General features: G+C 47.8%; 1 protein-coding gene across 4 annotated transcripts in view; it reads right to left on the bottom strand.

Annotated features, from left to right (window-relative positions):
• LOC133122172 (protein kinase C alpha type) overlaps window positions 1–24793 on the bottom strand; it is a 193726-nt gene that overhangs the window by 40735 nt on the left and 128198 nt on the right. Inside the window, exons 6-14 of one of the 4 annotated variants that reach the window (XM_061231972.1) lie at window positions 23447–23603; window positions 23131–23265; window positions 18774–18867; window positions 15453–15482; window positions 9004–9030; window positions 5064–5201; window positions 3869–4042; window positions 1493–1584; window positions 290–352 (exon numbers count right to left, since the gene is read on the bottom strand). In XM_061231972.1, the coding sequence (XP_061087956.1) occupies window positions 290–352; window positions 1493–1584; window positions 3869–4042; window positions 5064–5201; window positions 9004–9030; window positions 15453–15482; window positions 18774–18867; window positions 23131–23265; window positions 23447–23603 (910 nt within the window). The remainder of the gene's footprint in view (window positions 1–289; window positions 353–1492; window positions 1585–3868; window positions 4043–5063; window positions 5202–9003; window positions 9031–15452; window positions 15483–18773; window positions 18868–23130; window positions 23266–23446; window positions 23604–24793) is intronic. The other 3 variants (XM_061231969.1, XM_061231970.1, XM_061231971.1) reach the window with 3 other exon arrangements.

Genomic DNA, 24793 nt, shown 5'->3' with positions numbered 1-24793 from the left:
CACGATGGCATTATTTTGAAGCCTTCCATTCTAGGCTTCAGAATAAAGCCAAAAATAACACACCAACGAAAGGCACAGCGCAAAAACAGAGAGTACACAGTACAGCACAATCCCACCGCACCAGCGCTAATGGCATCTAAATTAATATGCCCTCAGCCAACATCTCAATGTAATTTAAATGGCACAATTTCATTGCTCTATCAATTATGACCCGAATGTGACAGAGGATGACGCACTCGGGGTCGTTGGGAGAGTGGAGCGGGCAGTGTTCTCCGCCGTGTACACCCACCTGTAAATAACCCCCTTCTTGTGCAGGAAAAACAGCCCAACAGCGATCTCTGCAGCGTAGAACCTGCAATGACACGCAGGGAATTAGCCACGGCCGCCGTCAGTCAACATCAAAACCGGCCCTTCAAACCCCGAGGCAATTAACCTGGACGTGGCGTCTGCGCGGGTAGATTAGAGGACCTTTCTGAGGTCCTGTTTTGAGCGTACGCCAGGCTCGCTCAAGCCCGAAAAGGCTCCTCACCGGAGCTTGTTCTTTTAAAGCCTGGTTACATTGTTTCCCCCTCAGCTGTGTGGCGGTTTCTGTTCTGAAAAGGTCAGGAGAGTGGCGGCGTGTCGTTCTCGGGTTTTCCCCCGCTGCGGCGGGTTTGACGGGAGACACACGCCCCGCTGTGCCCCTCTCTGCACCCCTCTCCCACGCGTGCCCAGGAAACAGGCTCTGTCGACGGGAAGAGCAGCAGGAAGGCCCCCCCGTCCCAAGCTCCAGGTGAAGAGAATCCGGTCTGCGGTCGGACCGGCAATGTACAACCAGGGCCCGGCATTAATCACACCCCACAGACCGCATTAAGGCCCGCACGAGGGCAGCCATTTTGAGATGGAGCACACACTGGGCTTGGGAGATCTATACAACCACCCGGAAAGACACCTGCTGAGTGCGGCACAGCTGATCGATACGGCGATCTCAGCACATATATCAGCATGAGTCAGTTCACTCTTCCCTGGAGACAGACTTTTATCCTAATGTAGTGTTACACTGTATATGCACTGCCCTGTAATGATGCAAAATAACATTATTTAAATATAGGTGGTCTACAGTATGTATATATCTATCTACATGTAAGCTATTGCGCTACGTGTACAAACAGTGTAGAATACTGTATACTGAACATAAAGTATGGCTCTGATATCCTCTATGGATTATAAAAACACTGGCCATTATAAACACATTTGGGTATTCACTGATGACAGCGGATCTCTGTGTGACTGATTTCTCCGAGAGCACCGTGTCATCGTTTCAGTCAGAGCTGCCATCGAGCACAAACGACAAAGCAGTTGAGCCTTCGGCACGGCAAGTGTGCTGGAGAAAATCACACACAGAAAGGAACCGGTCCTCACAGGGCAGGTACAGCGTGTTCAAGGCCAGACTAAGCCGGCTCACTGGTGCCCCGGAGGCTGCTGGGAAACCGAACACACACACATTACTCACACTGCCTGGGGCTCCTTGAACTTCCCAACCTGCTGGATGTGGTACATGAGGTCTCCTCCGTTTACATACTCCATCACAAAGTACAGACGGTCCTGTGGGGAGGGCAAAGAGGAGAGAGGTCCATTCCTTTAATCCCGTGAACATCACATTACATTACAGTTATTTAGCTGATGCTTTTATCCAAAGCATAACTGTTTAAATGAGAACCTTGATGTACAGCTATTCTACAGCCATCTATTAATAACCACTTGGTTACAACCTAAGCCTGAGGAATTGAATTCTAAAATTGTATTACGTCATTATACCATGTCAGAATTATGATTAGTTATCTATTACTGAGTGGAAGTCAGACAGATGTGTCCTCTTCCTTCACAAAGCTGGATTAGTTCAGGACAGTGCTTTCCTCCTTCATGCTTCTCTCTTTTGACAGTGGCACATGCAGTGCGGTATTCCGTATTTGGATAGTGACACCATTTCTCTTGCTTTGGCTCTGTACTCCACCACAATGCAAAGGACAAAGAGCACACTTAATGCAGGTCTCCTGTGCTGACAGGCAGACCAGTTTATGCTCTGCCTGTAGAGAAGGCTACGGTTCAGCTGGGAGCTAATGGCGTGTCTACCCAGCACAAGACAGGAAAAAGGCTGCTGTGGGCTCAATAACACTTAGCTTAATCAAGGTAATTACCCAGCCCTGTCACAGTCCTCACGGATACGGGGAGCGCTTAATGACGCCGTATGACGAGAGATGAGTCAAAGTTTGCACACACGGGCCCTCGCCAGGGCGAAGGTGCGCTCCGTGAACACTTTTAAATACATCCTCTCTCTCGCTCGCTGAACCCATCTGCTGGAGGCAGGGCCGCAAACGCAGGTTTCCGGTCTTGTGCGCACGGCGCTTTGCTACCCGTGAGCAGGAGACCGTTTCATAAGGCGACATCATGCAAGTAAAAGACCCACGTTAAAAGGACCTTCACCTAAAGCATGCTGCTCGGTAGTTTGAAACAGACCTGGATTAATTAATCACTGAGATAAGGTTGAATATTATCGGCTGCAATTAACAAACTGTTGTTATGACAGCCAGTAAAAATGGAGAACCCGTGTTACCGTTGAAGGGGTGATTATATAATTGCTTGTTGTCGACACATGCACATGAAATTCAACTAGGTTTTAATTTTTTATTCCTGACACTCGGACAAAGGGGCAGAAAAGTGGACTGTCCAAGTGGAAACAAAGTGGAAACCTTCTCAGTGTCATTCTCAGGGAACACAAAAAAGAATCTCACGGCCCCATTAGGCACAGATATTTCTCTCCTTCTGCTCACTCTGCCTCTACTAAACAACGGCTCCTGTGTCAGGAAGCCATCTTGAGAGTAGCCAAGGACGATATTACTTCCACAGATAATGACACAGGCGAACGAGCCCAGAAGTGTCACAGGCCTGGCCAGAACAACGGCCCGGCTCGGCCAGCCAGAAAAGCCACAAGCACTTCAGAGTGAAACCGGCAATGAAAAACCAAGAGAAGACCAAACAAAATGGCAGTGCTGTGAGCATCCTGAATTGACTTGTACTATAATATTTTCCATTATTTATACTTCAAGAAGCTCTGGCAGGCTCAGCACAGAGGTATGTTAACAGAGAAGCTGCTCTTTTGTAAAGCAACCAGATAATAGCAATGGCAGTGTGGTTACTTGAACCCGAATACAATAAGATCAACAAGTGACGAGTTCAGACAAATAACCTTTCATTTCAGAAAAAATTCTATCATTTTAATCACTTTATAAAACCAAAATCCACAAAACAAAAGCTGTAATACTCCATTAGTGCAGGAGCTTGTGGACCTTATCCCCCACTTAAAATGAAATTAAAATTTCATATTCAATTTGCTGATGTCTGTGAGGCCTGGCAGGTGTGCTGCTGTAGGTTTCTGAGGCCCATAATCACAGACCGCCAGACTGGAGATTGAGGGATTAAAGATTAAAGGCAATCCGGGATACCGGGAAGGGGCTGGAAAGCCAAAATACTAACAACAAAAAACTAAAAAAAAACACACGTCCCGCTGTTTCTACAAATACAGCGCAGTTGCTCCTTTTTTCCATCTGACGTCAATGTCAACTTGACGCAGAAACACACACACACACACACACACACACACACACAAAAAAAAGCTGTACAGTTACCATGCTGTTCAAAACTGGAGGGGTTAAAAAGCCTAAAGCAACCTTTCCCCTACGACGGCAGCCAGCAGCATTTGAATATAATAACGCCCTGTCTGAGCCAGTGACTGCGGGGGTCCTGAGCGCACCACAGTAATTAGCCCCGGCGCTAACGCTCAGACCAGCGTGCGCACTGCCGCGCTCACAGGAAGTGCCGGGGGCCTCACCACGGTCTGGAAGCAGGAGTGCAGCTGGGTGAGGAATGGCGGCTTGTCCCTCTGAGCCAGGACCCTCTTCTCCACCATGGTGCACTCCACGTCGTCGTCCTGGATCACCACGTCCTTCTTCAGGATCTTAATGGCGTAGAGCTTCTCGGTGGACTTCATCTCCGCCAGCATCACCTGCGCACAGGGCCAGTGGGGGGAATTACTCCTGCCACTACTGCTGGCCTCCACACAGAACCAAGGGCATGGAAAACACTTGCTGCTGTGGTGGTACCCTACATTTCCATTGGATTAATAATTCATGTTTACCCTTTTTTGGTTTGTAAAAGGTAGTTATTTCTACCCAAAAGAACTTTCAGGGTACATTTGGGAAATTTGTTCCTTAACACTTTAATGTCCTCACCAAGTAAAGAGCCATGGAAAACGTATGATGTGCTCTACCAAACGGTCAAGCAGAACATTAAAGGGTGTTAAAGAACAAAAATGTACCCTGTCGGGAATTCACAAACTGAAGCTGAGGGCAGGTGGGGTAAGATTTTGAAGAAGAAGAGGTACCAAATAGAAAATAAATAAGTAAATAACCCCACTCTGAACCGCTGAAATGCACATTTGAAGAAAAACAATGGTCCTTTCATGGTGTGTGTGTGTGTGTGTGTGTGTGTGTGTGTGTGTGTGTGTGAGTAAATGTTCAATACAGAGATTGCACCATGCTGTTATGCACAAACTATAAATATTCATTGGAGGGGAGTGCCATTCAAAATGTCATGTGAAGGTGTGCATTATTGAAGGAAAAGGCTAAGCAGTGGGACCCAAGCGTCAGATGCAGCAAAGTTTATCACTTCTGGAAACCCTGCTGTAAAATCCAGCTATGCCAGCTTGACCAGCTTGAATGTTGAGCTGGCCAAGCTGCTCTAGTTGGGTATGAGCTGGTCAACCAGCAGCCATCTGTTTCAAAACATAGCCTGAGCTGGTCAAGCCATGTCAAGCTGGGAGCTAGTCTAAACTGGTCAACCAGCTAAACCACGTCGAGCCAGGAGTTGGACTGAACTGGTCAACGAGCTACCAAACTGTTTCAGCTGTTTTTTTCAGCAGGGAAGTTTGACTCTCAGTAGAAAACTCACTTATTTAAGGCGGCTTTTTTGGTTTTTATGATTTGATTTGGTATCGGCGGGGGGCTCCCTCGCTCCGCCCCACCCACCTTGCCGAAGCTGCCCTTCCCCAGCACCGCCAGGAAGTTGAAGTCGTTGAGTTTGACGCGGTCGACGTTGTTGGAGGGCAGGCTCCTGCCGTCGTCGGAAGGGGTGATCACTTTCTTCCCGGGCCCGAGCTTGGCTTTCTGCGACGACAAGGGCAGGGGGGAGCTGGCTTTACGGCCGAAATACAGACGGTGCCTCCCCACAGGTCCGACAATTCATGAAAACCGAACCCAAAAAAAAAAAAAAAACAACAACAAGAAAACCAAAGAAACAGAAAACAAATGCCAGCGTTGCGTAACAGATGGTAAAGTATATCTGCTGTGGACAGAGATGTGTGTATATAGACATACAGACACAATGAGCAGGTGGGTGTAGCTAGAGGTCCTGTAATCTCCGTCAGTGTGCGCAGAGCTGGCGTGGAGGTCAGAGTCCGATTGAAGTCAAACGCGGTTGAAGTGAGCAGCGGTGGTTCGGAGGCCCTCCCCGAAGCCCCTCTGAATTATTCACCTCCTCTGCTGCCTCACGCGGGGGGAGCCGGAGCCTGAAAGCTCCAGGGCGAGGGAGCGAGGGCCTCTGCCTCCCCCCGGGAGGCCAGGCTCCCTTTCACGCTATCCGTCGGGGGCCTCGGTCATTTTCACAAAGGTGACATCCAAACGTGAACAAAGGCCCGTCCACACCAAGAACTACATGACGATAGCTATGAATATGTTGTTTTAAAAACTACCCTGCAACTACAACAACAATGACATAGACGAACGATATCGCCAGGATCACTTTCGGAGCGTTTTTTTTTTGCCCAGCTGCATGAACGATAAATCATTGGCAGCCAATCAAAATCGATCCGAATTTACAGGGTGTCACGTTAAAAATGGCAGATGACACAGCTGTGAGAGAATTTACAGAATGTTATCGTTCGTCAGAGCGGATGCTCACATCGTTATTGTTATAGCTACGCGGTAGTTATAGTTGCAGTTCCTGGTGTGGACGGGGCTTAACACAACAGGCTGTTTATAAGCCCACTTGCAGGCTAGCGGGAGAGCACTATCATCATGGGAAACAGTGAACTGGTTTATGGTATCACGTACAAGAAACTAGAGGCAAATGGGAAAATATCACAGGAAAGTAATTATTCATTTCTTGAATATGCCGCACAGTCACCTCCCCATCAACTAGGGCAAAAGCACAATCACATCTGCCATGCAATAAGAGGAAACCAGTTAAATAACAAGAACCCTTTGTATACGTACTAGCATGTAAGAACATTAACTCCACAGTACATTTGAAACAAAGAGTTTTTCTGCAAAAACAAAAACAGGAACCATTGAAAGTTCTGTCAGGTACAGTGAAAACCTGAGACTACTACCTAATGTGCCAAAACAAAGTGTGATGCCACTTTGCCTACAGACTCCTTGGCCTGCAGAACAACCAAGGCACTATGGCCCTGCTGCGTGTGTGGGGAACTCTGCACGGGCAGAGATGCAAAGGCTGCAGGACCAGGATGCGTTACACTCCCCCCCCATCAGGACACGATGCGGCGCAGGCAAGCAGCACGGCATGCAATCGCAGCAACGAGAGACACCTTTACTGCTGAAGAGCTGAGCATGGCTACAGACTGGGGCAGGCACAGGGCCCCTGCAGGGAGCGCATCACCACCCCTCAACACCACGTTCCCCATCGGATCATTTTGACCCAAAGTATCTCACAGCCACCCCCCCCCCCCCACCCATTCTCACAGCCCCCCCTCTTCTCCAATGCTATGTCATCACTTCACATTCTTACTCATCAGCGTGAAGTGCGTATTTCTCACTAATTAAATCAGCTAATGAGAACCACTGACATCTTAACGGAGCAAGGAGGAAAATTAGTTCCTTCCTCCCTCACAAATTCGGCGCTCTGTAAAAGGACAGCGCCGTTCCATCCTTAAACAGCGCTCTGCACACCAATCCAGTTTACCAACGTCCAACTCGGCCTTCACCAACAAGTTCACCAGCTGTGTTAGTGGAAGGAAGACTGAGTCTGCCTGATTGAAAAATCCAGTGAAAACCAGCTGGGATTCTAAACTGGATTCAGCTGTGGTTTCAATGCTTCTTTTGACATCACTGCTCTGTTGCTGGACCAAAAGCTGGTTAAGCTGGGAGAGTAAGATGGTGGCCAAACCAGTGGACTAGCTGCTTACAAGACGCTCAGCTGCTGAAGAGCTGGTCAAACAGCTGAACCAAACTATAAGTGTCATAAATACAGCTGAAACCAGCTTGGACTGCTTTCAGATGAGATTTTCAGCAAGGGAGATTTGCATGACCAGAGTCCTGTCTGAGAGGCAGCTGGTTCTCCGCAGAACACAGCCAGACCTGGACAGGAAGCTGGAGGACTAAGCTGATGGGTCCTAACAAGGGGGAGGAGGACGTTCTGCAGTGCCCATGGTATATCCTTCCCTCAGAGATGCCTGGAAGCCAGCAGGTTCAGCTCAGCCAACCACAGCCTATGTGTACATACTTCTTTGCAATCAGTTTTTATTTAATGTTTTATTATCAAATCTATGTGTATCTATGATATACAGAACTAGCTAGTTTGCTAATCTGTCGCTATTAGGTTTTCTAGTTCTAAAAGCTGCTGCCTTCCAGGCTTCACTGAGGGAAGGAAAGTATCTTGGGGTGAAAGGACCCTAAAGCATACTTCCTGTAATCTGCATTGGACACATCTATGGTAGTTTAGACTGGCTTCTGAAGTCATTTGCACAAAGCACTCTGGGATTTTACATACATTTACACAGCCTTTGGTGCAATCAAAAATGAAGAAAACTGCTGTTTATCCCTGAGGCAATGTCACTAATTAAAAATTACATTAATAATAACATTTCACAATTGATTCACTTCACAAGTGCCGTGCCCAAGGGAACAGTGAAATCAAATAACGTATGAGAACCTAAAGCTACTGTAACTCCAGCAGAATAATATGTTTAACTGCGTGCGTGTGTGTGCGTGCATGTGTCTGTGCCTATGTGTGTAATTTACATTATGGTAGTGAATGCAAATGTATAACCTATTCTGCCAAAAAGAAAGTGAAATAGTATTACTATTACTAATTGTATTGTAGCCAGGAGTAGAAGTAGGGAAATTAAATCTTCAAGAGGAAGCCATGGTGTTTTCATTTTGAAAATGATTACAAAGTAAGTATAAACCAAAAACCCAAAAAAGGATCCTCATACTCCAGGTCACTCTGTTCTACAAAGTCAGGGACATGCTACAGTGCCACTGGGGCACAGAAAGCCGAATCCACTCAAGCCCACCCTCAGCAGTGCCAAAGCAGGGCTCTTCTCTCAGGTCACACAGGAGGCAAGGATAGGCCAGGCAGCAGCGATTGGGACAGGCAAAACTCATGCTGACTCCTCCCTCATTATTTTATTCACCAATCATGTCGGACAAACTGGTGCCTTTGTACAATGCATCACACTGAAAAAAAGGAGGGCTTAGGTCTGTCAAGCCACAAGCATCATTTTGTTAGGCCGCATAGACACTCACCAGAGTTTAGGGTGGTCTTACCCCTGATAAAACAGCACTCAGGGAAGCTCTGGAGAGCGGTATCACTGTCAGGGTCTGTGAAGCTAAGCTGGAGCCTTTACCCTGTCCTGATGCTCCTCTTTGGGCAGAGAATCACTGTCAGGGTCTGCGAAGCTAAGCTGGAGCCTTTACCCTGTCCTGATGCTCCTCTTTGGGCAGAGAATCACTGTCAGGGTCTGTGAAGCTAAGCTGGAGCCTTTACCCTGTCCTGATGCTCCTCTTTGGGCGGAGATGCAGAGCGGTTAGTAATGTGCAATCCCAGGAAAAAGAGCAGCACTAGGCTAGGTTAATTATGCACCCGCGCTGGAGGATAACGACCAAACCAAGCCAAACCAACCCAAAAAGAAAAGGCCAGCAAACAAATCTTACTTCCTGTCAGACGCACCTTATCAGAGTCTTCCAGACTGTGATCCTGCAATCACAGGGGAAAGGGGAGTGGTTTAGTCCAGCCCCACACATACACACACACACACACACACACACACTCATACATACACATACACACACACACACACACACTCACACATACACACACGTGTACACGCACACAGCTTAACAACTAATTTCTCTACCTTTCTCGCCATTTTATTGTTATATTTCAACATTATTAAATATGAATGTGATGCACTATGTACTTCTTTGTGTTCGAGTTGGGATTTGCAGCTCTTCCCAGATCCAAGTATATATAGACATAGAGCACTCCACAGAAAGGTCTTATGCCTCTTTTGCACCAAGCCATTGACACACAATTCTGGGGTCACAGTTAATGCAGTCGAGTAGTTGGAAGATAATGGGAGATTAACTTCTTTTGGTATAAAATGAAAAATAAATGTAGAAAGGAAAGAAAGATGCATTCATTCAGACTAACATATTATTGTGTTATTATTATGTGTACAGAATGACTAAATCCAATACTTTGTACGAGGATGAATGCCTTGTAATGCGTAGTAATTATACAAAAGAAATCCGTGCAACCATAAACCAATTTAAAAAACAATCCTCCTCCTGTAATTATAGTTATTAATATATTAATCTAATATCGGTGCCTGCAGTTTGGGGGTCCCTTCCACCTGAAGAAAATTATAGTTCACAACATAACAACGTGTTTATTTGCAAGAGCAGAAAACTGGTAGCCAACACATGCTCTATGTCAGGGGTCGGCAACCCTGGTCCTGGAGAGCCGAAGGGTGTGCTGGCTTTCGTTGTTACTTGGCATTAATTGATCAATGAAAGCCGTTGATTGCACAGTTAACTCACCTCACCTGGTTTCTTGGGTCTGAATCGGTTGCTTATTTTAAGGTGGAGACGAAAGCCAGCACACCCTGCGGCTCTCCAGGACCAGGGTTGCCGACCCCTGCTCTATGTGATGGTAGCCCTGGTAGGCTTCCGATGCTACAGTAGGTGCTAATCGCAGTTTCTCGTTGAAAAAAAAAGTGTCAGAATTGATACTACACTGGCACCTGAACCAAGGGGGAGTCGGGCATAGCTAAGATTGAGTCCGTTGGGGACACAGCACTGGGCGCTAAAGACACAGACTGTAAGCGCGCCGTTACAGCCGGGGTGAAGACGCCTCCGTCTGCGGTCTGATGAACTGGAAACGACTCGCTGCCTCATGCTCGGATCACACAATGGGGACGGACAGGATATTAGAAATCAGACGCGGCTGGGCTAACCGCAGCTGCGCTCCGGCTGAACCGCGGAGACGGGAGCGCCCGCTTGGACGGAAATCGAAGACTCTTTGAAAGATACGCTGGTTACGATCCCAACCCCTCCCCGCCTCAAATTCCCGCATTATTTCCCACCAGAGTCATTCTCACACCAAGATCTCTCTCATTTCAGGCATGAGACAACGGAGAGCGGCAGAGGCCGATAATTGCGTTTCCGAACACTTTGGAGAGCGTATAGAGTGCGAGATTTACCAATCACTCCTCAGCTGTCTCCTGGTGAGGAAGATGTCAGGCATTTGACTAATTTCTCTGAGAGACACCAGAGGGGACAATAACTCCATTCTGTGTAGAACATTTTACAATAAAATCTTTCAACAAATAAAACATAAAAACATAAAACTGGCTTATTTCTGCTTGCAAATAAAAACTAAAAGTTCTACTCAGAACTGCAGTGTCTGCAAGATATGGGGACTCAATGATTACAATAGCTTAAAGAATACCCACAAGATTGAATTAATTCATAAACTAATTTTGTATTCTAAACATCTGAATGTTCGTGATACAACGAATATGTTTTTGAATTAGTCAATGAATTCAAAACAGCTGTTAATACGGTCGGTGTGCAATGTGATGTCAGATTTTAAAGTCTTGATGTGCACTGTTCGTATAAGACTTTTAAAATAACATATTTCCAAATGACAATATAACTCTTCAATCTATAGGAAATGTGGACGTTCCCTACCTCTCCACGGATATCCTGGAGAGACACCCAGTGGTTACACTGGGTACAACATCCACCTACATCTGGGAGGAAAATACATTTTTTATCCACGCTTAAGAGACAAGACAAGGCCTGACATTAAAACTGCAGGCTGAACAACGACTGAAATCACCGAGGACAGTGGAATGTGATGAACGGTGATGCGCTGCATCAAAAATGAATAAATAAATAAATAAACAGTCATGCAGTGGATTTGCAGAAATGATAATTAAAGGCATATACCTTTCCTTTTGCGGCAGAAAGAATACAGAGAAGTTACAAACACCGGTAATTCCGCGGATTTCCTCACTCTCTATTTGTTCATGTGCATTTTGCACTTCTGTTAGATACGTTTTAATGAGGAGGTTCGCCTGGATTTCACATGGAGGTCTTCTAAAACTTAAATTTAGGCCTTGAAGCATCTGTATAACTACAGTGCATGTGCATGTCCTGCTTACTTCATAGTGAGGAGGATTGGCTGAAAAACACATCGTTGGTGTATGCCTGCATGCCTTATGCCCAACTGGCTCTCTCTGAGATGCTCAATGTGGGTTCAAGACTTACACCCTCAGAGCCTTGGCAAGGTGGCATTCCCCCACCATTTCCAACTACCCCATTACATTGACCAGACAGGATCTGCTAGCCCCACTATCAGGAGTAACTGACTTGATGCACCAACCCCTCAATGTTTAAGGTGTTTGTTCTTTTTTCTTTAAAACCCATCAATACGGCACACAAGCAGGGCGTGAATAACTTTCAACTCGATTTGGCGAGGACCAGACTGTTCCAATACCCAGTCCCTACCCTATATGCAAAAAGCATCCACGGTTAACAGGAGAGTCTGCAGTAAAGAGAAACGCGCTCCAACACAGCAGCTGGACGCTTTGTGGTCAGCCTAAGTGCTTGCAGATGGCTCCGTCCCTAGCCTGGCTTTTCCCGAATCTTCCAGGTTTTCCTGAACACGGACCGTATGCAGAGGGAAGCTGCTCCCTGAACTCTGACCCCAGGTCCTCTGCCCGGCGACAGCTCGGCGCAGAACGCAATCTCCGAGCGGAATCAATTATGCAGCGCGTTCTGGAACGCCCGCGGGCAGCGTTTGATTGGATCTCAGAAGAATGCGATTTGTCACTTCTGTCAAGAGTGGAGTGTAAACAGGGCTCTAATCAAAGCTGAGCGGGAGAGGGAAGAGGACAGGCAGCACAGTAATGAGACCGGGCACAGACGCCGCTCACACACGCCGCTCACACACGCCGCTCACACACACTGCTCACACACGCCGTTCACACACACTGTACACACTGATTCAGAGAACCGCAGGCCTCTTATGCCATCTTACACCATTCACTGGGTCTGTGAATCTTTACCACCGGTTGTGGTTTGACATCACAACACACATACTGTACATCCAAGCCTGTTCAGTAGTTAACCAGCGCCCTGCTTTCTACCTGTGAAGCACTGAGTACCGTTGAGGTAAACATCAGCATTGACACAAACAGCAGTATTTGTATTATACACAAATAAAGGTGTGTTCTTACATGACAAATAATTAGGGCCTACTGCACATAGATATATTAATAAATACATACAAGATCAAGACAGCCTGTTATGTACTGGTCTATTTTTTTAACACCATCATTTACTGGTGTCAAACCAGAAGCAAGCAGCTATAAAATTATTTACAGGAAGCTATTATTTTGTCAAACTTTGGACCAACATGTTCTGTGAGTATCATAAATAAAATACATGTCTTAACTCTATTTGAATAACACTGAGAGGCCCTATGCATTTTGCGGCCCAAGACGTTCTAAAAAAGAAGCATAATATTAATTATATCTTATAGTACCTGTGAAATATGAAAAACTGAAATAATAATAAATGTATATTTTTTTACAAAAAGCACCCCTATAAGCACCTGAAAATACAGTCACTGTATAACAATAAACATATCTAATATCAGTAGTCACTGAATACATACGACTGGATAGTTTTTTTTAACAACATCCACACAGATCTGATCAGATAGTGAGAGTCTATGAGCGCAATACAAACCTGCAGCTGTACAAAATTCCATAAATATCTATTCTGTGCTGCCATCTTGTGGCTATATAATCAACTCACACTCGCCTACAATATCTCAAGTTCTTATTTCCATGCATACAAACTTAACACTGTTACCATTGCATTTAATTGCCTCGTTGAAAGCTGTTTGTCTTGAGCTGACTGTACGATGTGAGAAAATAAGCAGCCAGAGACACACAGTTACTATCTTCCTACAACTGATCCACAATGCTGCAGCCCGTCTGGTATTCAATGTTCCCAGACATTCACCTGTCACCCCCCTGCTCAGCAACCTCCACTGGCGGCCTGTTACGGCTTGCATCAAATTTAAAACTTTGGTGCTTGTATATATATGTTTGGTGCTGTATATATTCAATCATTTATCAAGACCTATACACCAACAAGACCCCTCTGTTCTGCCACTTCGTGCCGTCTGGCGCCTCCCCCTCACCACACCTGCACCTCACGCTCACGACTGCTGGTCCCACGGTGGTGGAATGACCTCCCGGTGGATGTCAGAACGGCAGAGTCTCTGACCTCCTTCAAGCGCAGACTGAAGACTCATCTCTTCAGGCTACACCTTTCCCTCCCTAACCCTCCATGATTAGCCTTATATATGCCATAGACTGTAATGGCACTTATGTATAGATTGTATAGATATTGTTTTTTTTTGTATTAGCTATTGTATTGTTGTACCCAGGGTATTCTAGCTGCCAACTATGATATGCTAGTTTGGAAGCTGATTGTACTCTTCAAGGGTTCTGATTATCTCTGTTTACACTAGGACTCGGAACTGTACTGTCCTCTCAGGTCCTCTTCGCACTTATACTTGTGTTTGATCTGCACTTCATTGCACGTCGCTCTGGATAAGATGTAATGTAATGCAATGTAAGTGCAATATGCACTTAATTCTGTGCAGCGTAACAGACCCAGGCAGTGCTCTAGGGAAGCGTCTTTTGAGGATTTTTTTTATCGCTGCATTACCACCACCTAGTGGTGGGATGACGGTACTGTCACTACTCTGGGGGAAAGTTGCTCACTCAGTCAGTCCGTCTGTCAGCGAGTGAGTCGGTGAGTGAGGGAGGGAGGGGCCTTTCCTCTTGCACACCCTCGCGCGTGTCGACAAAACAAAAACAAATAAATATAAAACAAGAAAAAAACGAAAAGAAAAATCAAGCTCATGACTTGAAAATGGGCAGACAGGTGCCTTGACCACAATCACAAGAGAACACAGACAGGGTGCACCCCAGTGCAGGGACTGGTTAAACCCCAGTGAATCAGCATGCCCACCCACACTCAAACAGTGTCGTTTGGCCCTCTACCGTCCGGGCTTGTGAAGCCACTGGTAGAGGCCAGAGTACCACGGCTGTACTCCCACCAAGGCACGGACTGGGCCCGGCTGTCAGGAGCCGTCCCCAGGAGAGACGATGCGGAGGGCGGATGCAGGACAGAGGGAGAGTGGGTGCTCATGGGGGGTGGGGGTGGAGATGAACAGAGCACAATGAAGATGGATAGCCCTCCCCCCCCATCCTGGTCTGCTAATTTACTAACAACACAATCCTCACATCTCAACACTCCGGGGGGGGGGGAGGGGGTCATGTGACTGCTGACTAGAGCTGGCTGTGTTCTGTAGAAGGGCTGGGGCCGTACATTAATCAGGGAGGGAGAAGTAGGATGAAGGGAGGGAGGGAGGAGGGAGAGGAGGAGGACAGGGTGGGGGCAGCGATGAGCGAGCTATGATCGAATCATCCCCAGCGTGATGGATGCTGCTGGAGGCCCACATTGATCTGCCGGTGATTTGTACAGATAATTAACAGATGTACTTTCCCTGGGCCTGGAAACGACCTGGAAAGAACTCCAGTCAAACACTCTATGTGTCCCAGTATTCTTTATTCCACGTTTTCAACATCCACAATGTGACGATATTTAACATAGGTATGAGACAGGCTTTGGCCTTACGACCCGTATCACAAATAAGAGTGTTAAACAAATTATACTCAATGAGCAGTAATGAGTTTTTTTTTTTTATAGTGATTCCAAATCATTTGCTTTTATTGGAGTAGGCTTTTATCTGCCCACTCCATAGTACACCCTTGCCCACTCCTGCTTGGCTGTTTCATTGTTAGTAAATTGGATCTATTTGCAGTAGAAAAACTACATGCAAACAATCAAGGACAGAGTGCATGGAGCACGGAGGATGAGTGGCTGGACACCGAAAGGAGAGATGAAGCGTAAGAGGGGAAGGAGGGAGAGAGAAAGGGGAGAGGGGCAGAGAGAGAGGAAAGAAAAGAAAGTTAAGAGAGAAAGAAAGCAAGAGACAGATTGAGGAGGCAGGGGTGAGAGAGCTACCTTGAGGAAGTGGAAATTAATTTGGCAGTCCTGAAAAAGACAGGAGAGAAAACTGAAGCGTTAGTGGTGGACAGGGGCACCGGGGGGAGACAGGCCGGTCCGCAGGTGTCAGGGATGAAGGGCGGACAGGCTGGCGGACGGAGAACGGCCCAGAGGGACACAGAGCCTCAACAGTGATGGCAAGCAACAGTAACCAACAGCACACTGCCAATGCCAACGCTGAAACACTTCTGCTCTGACAGGAACAAAAGGTGGTGATTAGTTAGAAAGTACAAAACATGGCAAGACAGTAAAAAAGCCTAAATTGCAGTACAGAAAAAGCGGAGTTTGGCTTCGTGTAGATTCAATAAGTCTGACATCAGACATTACACTGACCACACCAAAATAATCAGGACTGTCAATTTTATTAGAGGTTTTTCAAAAGACACCGTCCTTTTATAATCAGGGAGAATTCCTGTGTGGGCAGGGCTGATAATTTCACAATGCTTGACATCTCTGGCTCGGTGTCCATGGTAACCCACACATTCCCGGCAAGGCCCAAGGGAGCTGAAGGATGCTCGCTCGACACCAGAGAAACGAAAGCATAACACTCCGTCTCCAAGGAAAGGACGGCGAAAGAGAAACATCACTCTCATCTCCTTTGTATTTCCTGTGCTGACACACACACTCACAAACACCCACATACACACACACACAAACACTCCCACACATCCACTCCCACACACACACACACACACACACCCATCCACTCGCCCACACACATGCACACACGCACACATCCACTCGCCCACACACACGCACCCACAGACACACACACAGACACACAAACACAAAGGCACGTACACTCAGTGAATGAGCAGGCAAGGACAGTAACAACGGAAAGCCAAATACAGAAACGCATGATTCATAAATCATCTGAGTCAGTCTTTTGTGGTTAGAAACGCATCGTCAGCGGATGATGCACTTCTTTAACAATGTTTTGGCAGAGCTGCCCATCACTTGACAGAAAAACATACCTACGGGGGACAGTGATACAATAATAAATGTAGTGGAACTATACCACTGTACATTCTAGCTGTTTAGCTCAAGCTAAATCGGACTGTCAACCCTCACCGTGAAGGCTGTTATTGTGAAACAGACACAAGCACTCCACAGCAGTCAACAAGCCAGGTATACAAGTAGCAGGTCATGCCGTTTGCATCAGGTGAGTAATATCACGGGTGTGTCCTTGGGAATGGCGATATCCTACTGTATATATGGAGAGCATTCCCCATGGTATTAAGGACTTATGCTAAGTAACTACACACACGAATGCGAAAATCCATAGTGAATGCACAAACATACTGTAAATCAATCTGTGAATTTAGCTTCAACCGGAACAGACTCGCCCTCTATCTATATCTACACAAAATGGGCTCTCTCATCCTTTCCGTTTCTGTCACTCATGATTGGCAGAGCATCATCAGAAGGGGCGGATGTTTTATTGATGGTGAAATGACGAACTCCGCTCCGTAGCGTAGCGTTTGATCAGCTTCGAGAGGGCAGCTTAGAGAGAATTCAGCACAACACTGCACCCTACGCGAAAGTGTGCACCGACTGGGGAGTACTGAAGGAGACAGACAGCAGACCGCAGACCGTAACATTACGTAAAGAGAGTTGTAGCGTATTTATGAGGACAGTGTATTTATGAGGTTAGGGGCTGGAGTGTGTGATGAAGGGTGTAGGTTCTGGAGGGGTTGGAGGAGGGGTGACAAACAGCCCCGTCGGCTCACAGGTCAGCGCAGGTCAGCGCAGGTCAGCTTGGCTGGCGCGTTGTCATGGTGACGCCGCTCAGGGTGAACAGGTTCAGGAGACCGAGGGCTACCGAGAGACAGACTGAACACCGTGAGCCTTTCAGTTAGAGGGATAGCTCATTGCATTTATATAGTGCTTTTCTAAACACTCAAATGCTTTACAGTGATGAGGGGGAAATTCGCCATAGGCCACCACCAATGTGTAGCACCCACCAGGGTGATGCACGGCAGCCATTTTGTGCCAGAACCACCACACACAAGCTGAGGTGGAGAGAGAGAAATGATTTTTGCCAATTAAATCAGGGGAGTTCTGGCTTAAAACCCTCTCCAGATGACCCAGCGCCACTCCGTGCACTAACCTCACAAAAACAGGGCAGATCGGAACGGTGCACGGCTCTCCGTACACAGCGCCTCCTTCTGTCACACGACGAAGCCGTGAGGAGGTGAGGGAGCTCACGTTCAATCACCAAACATTTCCCCTCGGAGCTCCGTTAAAGTTCGCACCCCAGGAGGTGTCTGCGCGGATAGTCGCGAGTACGACGGGCAGATTAAGCGCGGTTACGTCTCTGTAACTCTGTCAAAGCAAACCCAGACGAGGGCATCAGTTCTATTTTTCCCCCACAGTGTTGACAGTCTTGTTTGAGACTCTGTGTAAAAAAATAGAAATCCTAATCCATGCCTTCCTCTATCTGAACGAGTGACGGGCGTCGCGCTGAAATCCTGTTGACGCAGGAACAGCGGGAGGTCAGAAGAGCGGACGGCCACATTCCCCCAGGAACCTTTATGCGAAGCCGCAGCTATTGTGGTGCACCATGGGAATTCTCGGGCGCTCGCTAGAGAGGAGCTGGGCGCCCCGCTGGAGGGTTTTTAACAGTCTCTCTCACGAGGTGCCGGGGGGGGGAGGAAAAAAAAGTGTCATCAAAGGCACTGTTACCATGGAGAAGTCGTGACCATTTCATCCCGAGATCACCACAGACGCAGGGCTTTGAATTGGGAGGGGGCGATCCGCCACACATGCAAATGGCCCCATCTGTTTGAGCGGGGGATACTCGGCTATCCTGGAGGAGAGGATAACGAGGCCAGGGCGGCGTGGAGAGCGGACATGAGAGCACCCCGCCTCTCAGACCGAGGGCCCCGCCGAGCGGCCCCTTTTCCCTCCGTGTCGATGTAATGATAAAATAAATCATTAAATGACTGTTAATTACATTCAAATGAATCAAATGAAAAGGAAAATCAATCACACACACTCATACGGACACACAGGCCACACGGGATGTCCTTATGTTATGATGGCATTCACTTCAATTAAAAGCTTGTTGAAAGGGATCCAGAATAAGGATCGCTCACTCCTCACAGGGGGAATAGATGGAGGCATCTTTCTGATAACCATAGAATGCTTTTGAAAGCAGACGAGTATTCCACAACCTGTAAACCAATCAGGGAGTGAATATTACAGAGGCCCAGCCCCCTCCCACAGAGCCAGAGCAGGGGCTGCTGGGTAGGCCATGGCGTCCGCGGTCCTCCTCACCTCAAACTTCTGCCTGAGCTCCAGGTTGCCGTCGTCCTCGTCAGGGATGGGCACGTTGTAATACTCGCCCTCCTCCTGATTCAGCAGCTTGTACCTGAGACAGAGAGAGAGAGAGAGAGAGAGAGAGAGAGAGAGAGAGAGAGTGAGAGTTAGTGAGAAACAGAGACAGAAACAGAGACAGAGAGAGAGAAAGAGGGAGAGACAGAGAGAGAGAGAGAGGGGGAGGGGGAGAGAGAGAGAGAGTGAGAGTTAGTGAGAAACAGAGACAGAAACAGAGACAGAGAGACAGAGAGAGAGAGAGAGAGAGAGAGAGGGAGAGAGAGACAGAGAGAGAGAGAGAAAAAGAGTGAGAGATAGAGGGAGGGAGAGAGAGAGTGAGAGAGAGAGAGAGAGTGAGAGACAGAGACAAAGAGAGACAGAGACAGAGAGAGAGAGACAGAGACAGAGGGAGAGAGAGAACACACATCCTCAGGGAGAGGGCAACACACGTGCACGGCACAGCAACGATGCACAGTAAAGGCCAAGCCCGCTGTGTGTACATGCAAAGACCACATCAAATCACACCCCTTATATAGATTTCACAATAACCAGAAATCTAGTTCTACATTAAAACTGAAAGGAAATTATTATTGTTGTTGTTATGGTTATTATTAACATCAGACCACTGGAGCTCCCGGCTCCTGAGCGGAGGCATTTTGAAGGACCCCCCTGACTTCCTACAGCTACCCGCTTCTGGATTTCCTTTGGGAAAATAATCTTATAGATGAAGCATCTGTGTAAAGACAGGCTAGCTGTGCAGTGCTTCCTTGTTTACAATACTAATCATTGCTGTGCTCTGTTAACTATACAAAAAAAGTTTTTTTTATAGGGGTGGTATAATCACACTTTTGCATTACTAAGACAAAAAATGTGTTGTCGTGTAATCTATTGTAGTTAAATGTTTTTCTTTTTACTGTTCAAAGTAAATCCAAAAAATGATGTATGTACATATTATTATTAACAAATAAGGAAATATATTTGTATTGTCAGAAATAACTACTGTATAGAATGTCCTGGCAAAGCTGAGAGTAGATAACTTGGTTATGGTATTACGGTATTTGTATTCAAAGCATAGCGATTTGGAGTGGAGTCCAGGGTACACGATAATGGTCTGACAAGCTGGAATGAAATCGTATGTAAAATTATCATAAGCCTGAGTCTGAGTGGCTGTAAGTACAAGACCCTTCACCGTCCACGGAGAGGTGGGTTATGTTGAGTTTTAGAGCAGTTCTGACTGTTCTCAAAGAGGCATTTAATTACAATTGATCACATGACACTACTAGTTTGCCCTGAATGTAAAACGGGCAAGAAAGCAATGCTAACAGCTTCGTCACCGGGGAATCAGAGGGCAGAGGGGTCTCTCCGCGGCTGAAAGCAGAACGAGATTTCCGTCCTGGAGACGGCGCTCCTGCTCTGCAGAGCAACATCCGCTATTCCCCCAAATCCGTGTTTTATACCGCCAGGCCTGGCATAGGCCCGGTCTCAGTCATAAACCACCAGGCCTGGCATAGGCCCGGTCTCAGTCATAAACCACCAGGCCTAGCATAGGCCTAGCATAGGCCTGGTCTCAGTCATAAAGCACCAGGCCTGGCCTAGGCTCGGTCTCAGTCATAAACCGCCAGGCCTGGCGTAGGCCTGATCTCAGTCATAAAGCACCAGGCCTGGCATAGGCCTGGTCTCAGTCATAAAGCACCAGGCCTGGCCTAGGCTCGGTCTCAGTCATAAACCGCCAGGCCCGGCATAGGCCTGGTCTCAGTCATAAAGCACCAGGCCTGGCATAGGCCCGGTCTCAGTCATAAACCGCCAGGCCTGGCATAGGCCCGGTCTCAGTCATAAACCGCTGTGCCTGGCATAGGCCCGGTCTCAGTCATAAACCGCCAGGCCTGGCATAGGCCCGGTCTCAGTCATATACCGCCGTGCCCGGCATAGGCCCGGTCTCAGTCATAAGCCGCCAGGCCTGGCATAGGCCCGGTCTCAGTCATAAGCCGCCAGGCCTGGCATAGGCCCGGTCTCAGTCATATACCGCCAGGCCCGGCATAGGCCCGGTCTCAGTCATAAACCGCCAGGCCCGGCATAGGCCCGGTCTCAGTCATAAACCGCCAGGCCTAGCATAGGCCTGGTCTCAGTCATAAAGCACCAGGCCTGGCATAGGCCCGGTCTCAGTCATAAACCGCTGTGCCTGGCATAGGCCCGGTCTCAGTCATAAAGCACCAGGCCTGGCATAGGCCCGGTCTCAGTCATAAACCGCCAGGCCTGGCATAGGCCCGGTCTCAGTCATATACCGCCGTGCCCGGCATAGGCCCGGTCTCAGTCATAAGCCGCCAGGCCTGGCATAGGCCTGGTCTCAGTCATAAAGCACCAGGCCTGGCATAGGCCCGGTCTCAGTCATAAACCGCCAGGCCTGGCATAGGCCCGGTCTCAGTCATAAACCGCCAGGCCTGGCATAGGCCCGGTCTCAGTCATAAACCGCCAGGCCCGGCATAGGCCCGGTCTCAGTCATAAACCGCCAGGCCCGGCATAGGCCCGGTCTCAGTCATAAACCGCCAGGCCTAGCATAGGCCTGGTCTCAGTCATAAAGCACCAGGCCCGGCATAGGCCCGGTCTCAGTCATAAACCGCCAGGCCTAGCATAGGCCCGGTCTCAGTCATAAACCGCCAGGCCTAGCATAGGCCTGGTCTCAGTCATAAAGCACCAGGCCCGGCATAGGCCCGGTCTCAGTCATAAACCGCCAGGCCTAGCATAGGCCTGGTCTCAGTCATAAAGCACCAGGCCCGGCATAGGCCCGGTCTCAGTCATAAGCCGCCAGGCCTGGCATAGGCCTGGTCTCAGTCATATACCGCCGTGCCCGGCATAGGCCCGGTCTCAGTCATAAGCCGCCAGGCCTGGCATAGGCCTGGTCTCAGTCATAAACCGCTGTGCCCGGCATAGGCCCGGTCTCAGTCATAAACCGCCAGGCCTGGCATAGGCCCGGTCTCAGTCATAAACCGCTGTGCCCGGCATAGGCCCGGTCTCAGTCAAAAACCGCCAGGCCTGGCATAGGCCCGGTCTCAGTCATAAACCGCCAGGCCTGGCATAGGCCCGGTCTCAGTCATAAACCGCTGTGCCCGGCAGCGCAGACCCAGCGAGTGGCTTCTTGCTCACACTGGCACCGAGCGCAGGACGGACGGCTCTGCACAATGGCTGCCTGAGATCCACCACGTCCAAAATGGCCGTGCCAGGCAAAGCTTTATAACCCGGAACACACGGATTTCATTCAGGCCTGATTTACACCCGGGGGCCTGCGCAGCTGCTGGCGGCCATCAAAACCACGTCCGCGCGAAGAAACAAGCCACACATTGTGTACGATGAGCCGAAGGCTGCGGCATCTGCCTCTCGGCGTCAAACTTAATCTTCCCATGCAACGCACGTCCACACACCGAGGAACATACTCCGTGCTTCGGGAATGCCATGGAAAGAGTTCTGAGTAAGCACTCGGACCATATAACTTACAGCCCGCTCAACGGCCCTATTCACACCTTTGGAATCAGACCACGGCCAATTACATCATTATTTTGCATTCAAATACTTTTCTGCTGAGCTCTGGACTACTCTGGAATAGTGCAAACTCTGTCTTATGGCCATCTTGGTGGGCTCAGTTGCACCAGGCAAGATCAATCAAGCACAGAAAAAGTGCTTGAATCCAAAAAAATTACGTAATTGACCCAGGTCTGTTTGGAATGGGCTTGCCAGAGCAACAGTGCAGTCCATCATCGGAGAAGAACAGAATGGCAGAACAGAACAGCTATGAAACAACATGATGAAGTGGAAGGGGAATGGTAAGGGGCAGTAGAATGGCAGTGGTAAGGGGCAGTAGAATGGCAGGATGGAGGGGCAATGGTAAGGGCCAGTAGACGGCAGGTTAGAGGGGCAGTGGTAAGGGGCAGTAGAGGGTAGGATAAAGGGGCAGTGGTAAGGGGCAGTAGAATGGCAGGATGGAGGGGCAGTGGTAAGGGGCAGTAGAGGGTAGGATAAAGGGGCAGTGGTAAGGGGCAGTAGAATGGCAGGATGGAGGGGCAGTGGTAAGGGGCAGTAGAATGGCAGGATAGAGGGGCAGTGGTAAGGGGCAGTAGAGGGTAGGATAAAGGGGCAGTGGTAAGGGGCAGTAGAATGGCAGGATGGAGGGGCAGTAGAGGGTAGGATAAAGGGGCAGTGGTAAGGGGCAGCAGACGGCAGGATGGAGGGGCAGTGGTAAGGGGCAGTGGAGGGTAGGATAAAGGGGAAGTGGTAAGGGGCAGTAGAATGGCAGGATGGAGGGGCAGTGGTAAGTGCTGCTTCTCACCAGCCACACACAGGTGACTTGATCAGTTCCGACACCCCAAAGGACAGGGAGCCCATGAAGTCATTCCTGGTGGTCCGGTCCCAGTCCCAAATCTCGACAGACAGCCTGCGGTCCTTATCCATGGTCCTCAGCTTGCTACAGAGAGAGGGAGCCAAAGAGAGAGAGATAGATGGAGAGAGAGAAAGAGAGACAGACAGATTAATTTATCAGCGTATACATTTGGCAATATCCACAAATGTGTATTCTGCCAAAAAGCCAAGTTGAATCCTGAATGTAATTGTGAGAGAGAGAGTGGCACAGGCCCCCGGCCACTCACAAGGTGAAGGACTCGTTGTAGGTGGGGTTGAGGGAGGAGCGGATGGTGCGGGTCTTCTGCTTGGTCTCGTTCTTGGGGTCCGGGATGAGCTTCAGCTTCACGTACGGATCTGACAGGCCGTTGGGGTCCATCGGGATCAGGTTCCTCCCCTCTCCCACTGCGTAAAGGAGAAGAGAACAGGCTAGAACACAGGGCAGGATGTCTCCACATCTTCAGGCGCTTTCCATCGATTCAGCAATAATGTTGATATGCAGCAATCTGCATATATGTAATCTGTATATACGTAAGTTTCAATTTACACAAAATACATGCCCATACATATAGTTTGCTTCTATACATATTGCTTTTACTTTATGAAAGCGCCGAATGACTTAAAAAGACTACCCTAATTTGAAAATGTGCTGGAATCAGCCTAAGTAACTAACTGGAGGGAATCAAGGCTTATAGTAGCACTAATTACCTCTGGCTGCTCCTTCACTAATGGTTAATTATGATCTAATTAGAAGCTGTGCAGACATTTACCTTTGCCACATTTATTCCACCCTCTTACTTTCAGACATAATTACGAATCTCATAACATGAACATCATGAAGAAATATGACGGGCTATGTCTAACCCACTAGAAATAATGAGTAAAACATCTCTGAATGAGTCACTTAACCATATGTCTTGTAATTACAAATACGTATCTTTGTATGTGTGCTGACTTAAAGAATAAAAAAGTGCCAGTAATGATGAGCAATGTGATAGGGCAGTAGGATTCTTGTGAATACATTTATAGGGCTGCCAAACTTCTCTCAAACCATATGTCCTTTGTGTGCTCCTTTCACAAATGTCAGCGCCAGGAGAACAATCGTAGAGAGCATAATAGCACCATAGGACATACTGTATCTTCAAGGATGGTTTGGATGGTTGAAAGAACCATCCAAAATAGTACATTTACGTGAAGAGGGTAGCCAATTACAAACAAACCAGAACAAAACTGATAAAACATCATTATTAATTAATATAAAGCTGGGCCAAAGAAAACATTAAAAATCCTGTAATGGTTCTGTTATATTGTTTATATGCAATTATGTAAGTCGACCAGTAATAACTGATTTGCGCGTCTCATAATCTTTTCTATATAGACCATGTTAGGGTTTATATTTCACGTATCGGTATAAACATTTTCCGAAAACAATGTTTTGCATGTTTGTTATCACGCACAGCACACTGTTAAGTGTGTCATCCGAGTTAATGTCAGTTTTTCTGATCGGGATTCATCGGTAGCTGTGCTCTGCAATATTAATCTTATCCGACTAAAGCTCCAAGAGCCGTCACTCACAGAGCTTTGCCTTCCCAAAT

This window comes from Conger conger, chromosome 2, assembly GCF_963514075.1.
Source record: "Conger conger chromosome 2, fConCon1.1, whole genome shotgun sequence".
NCBI lineage: Eukaryota > Metazoa > Chordata > Actinopteri > Anguilliformes > Congridae > Conger > Conger conger.
The sequence above is the reverse complement of the archived record's forward strand: the minus strand, read 5'-3'. Positions and strand labels throughout refer to the sequence as shown.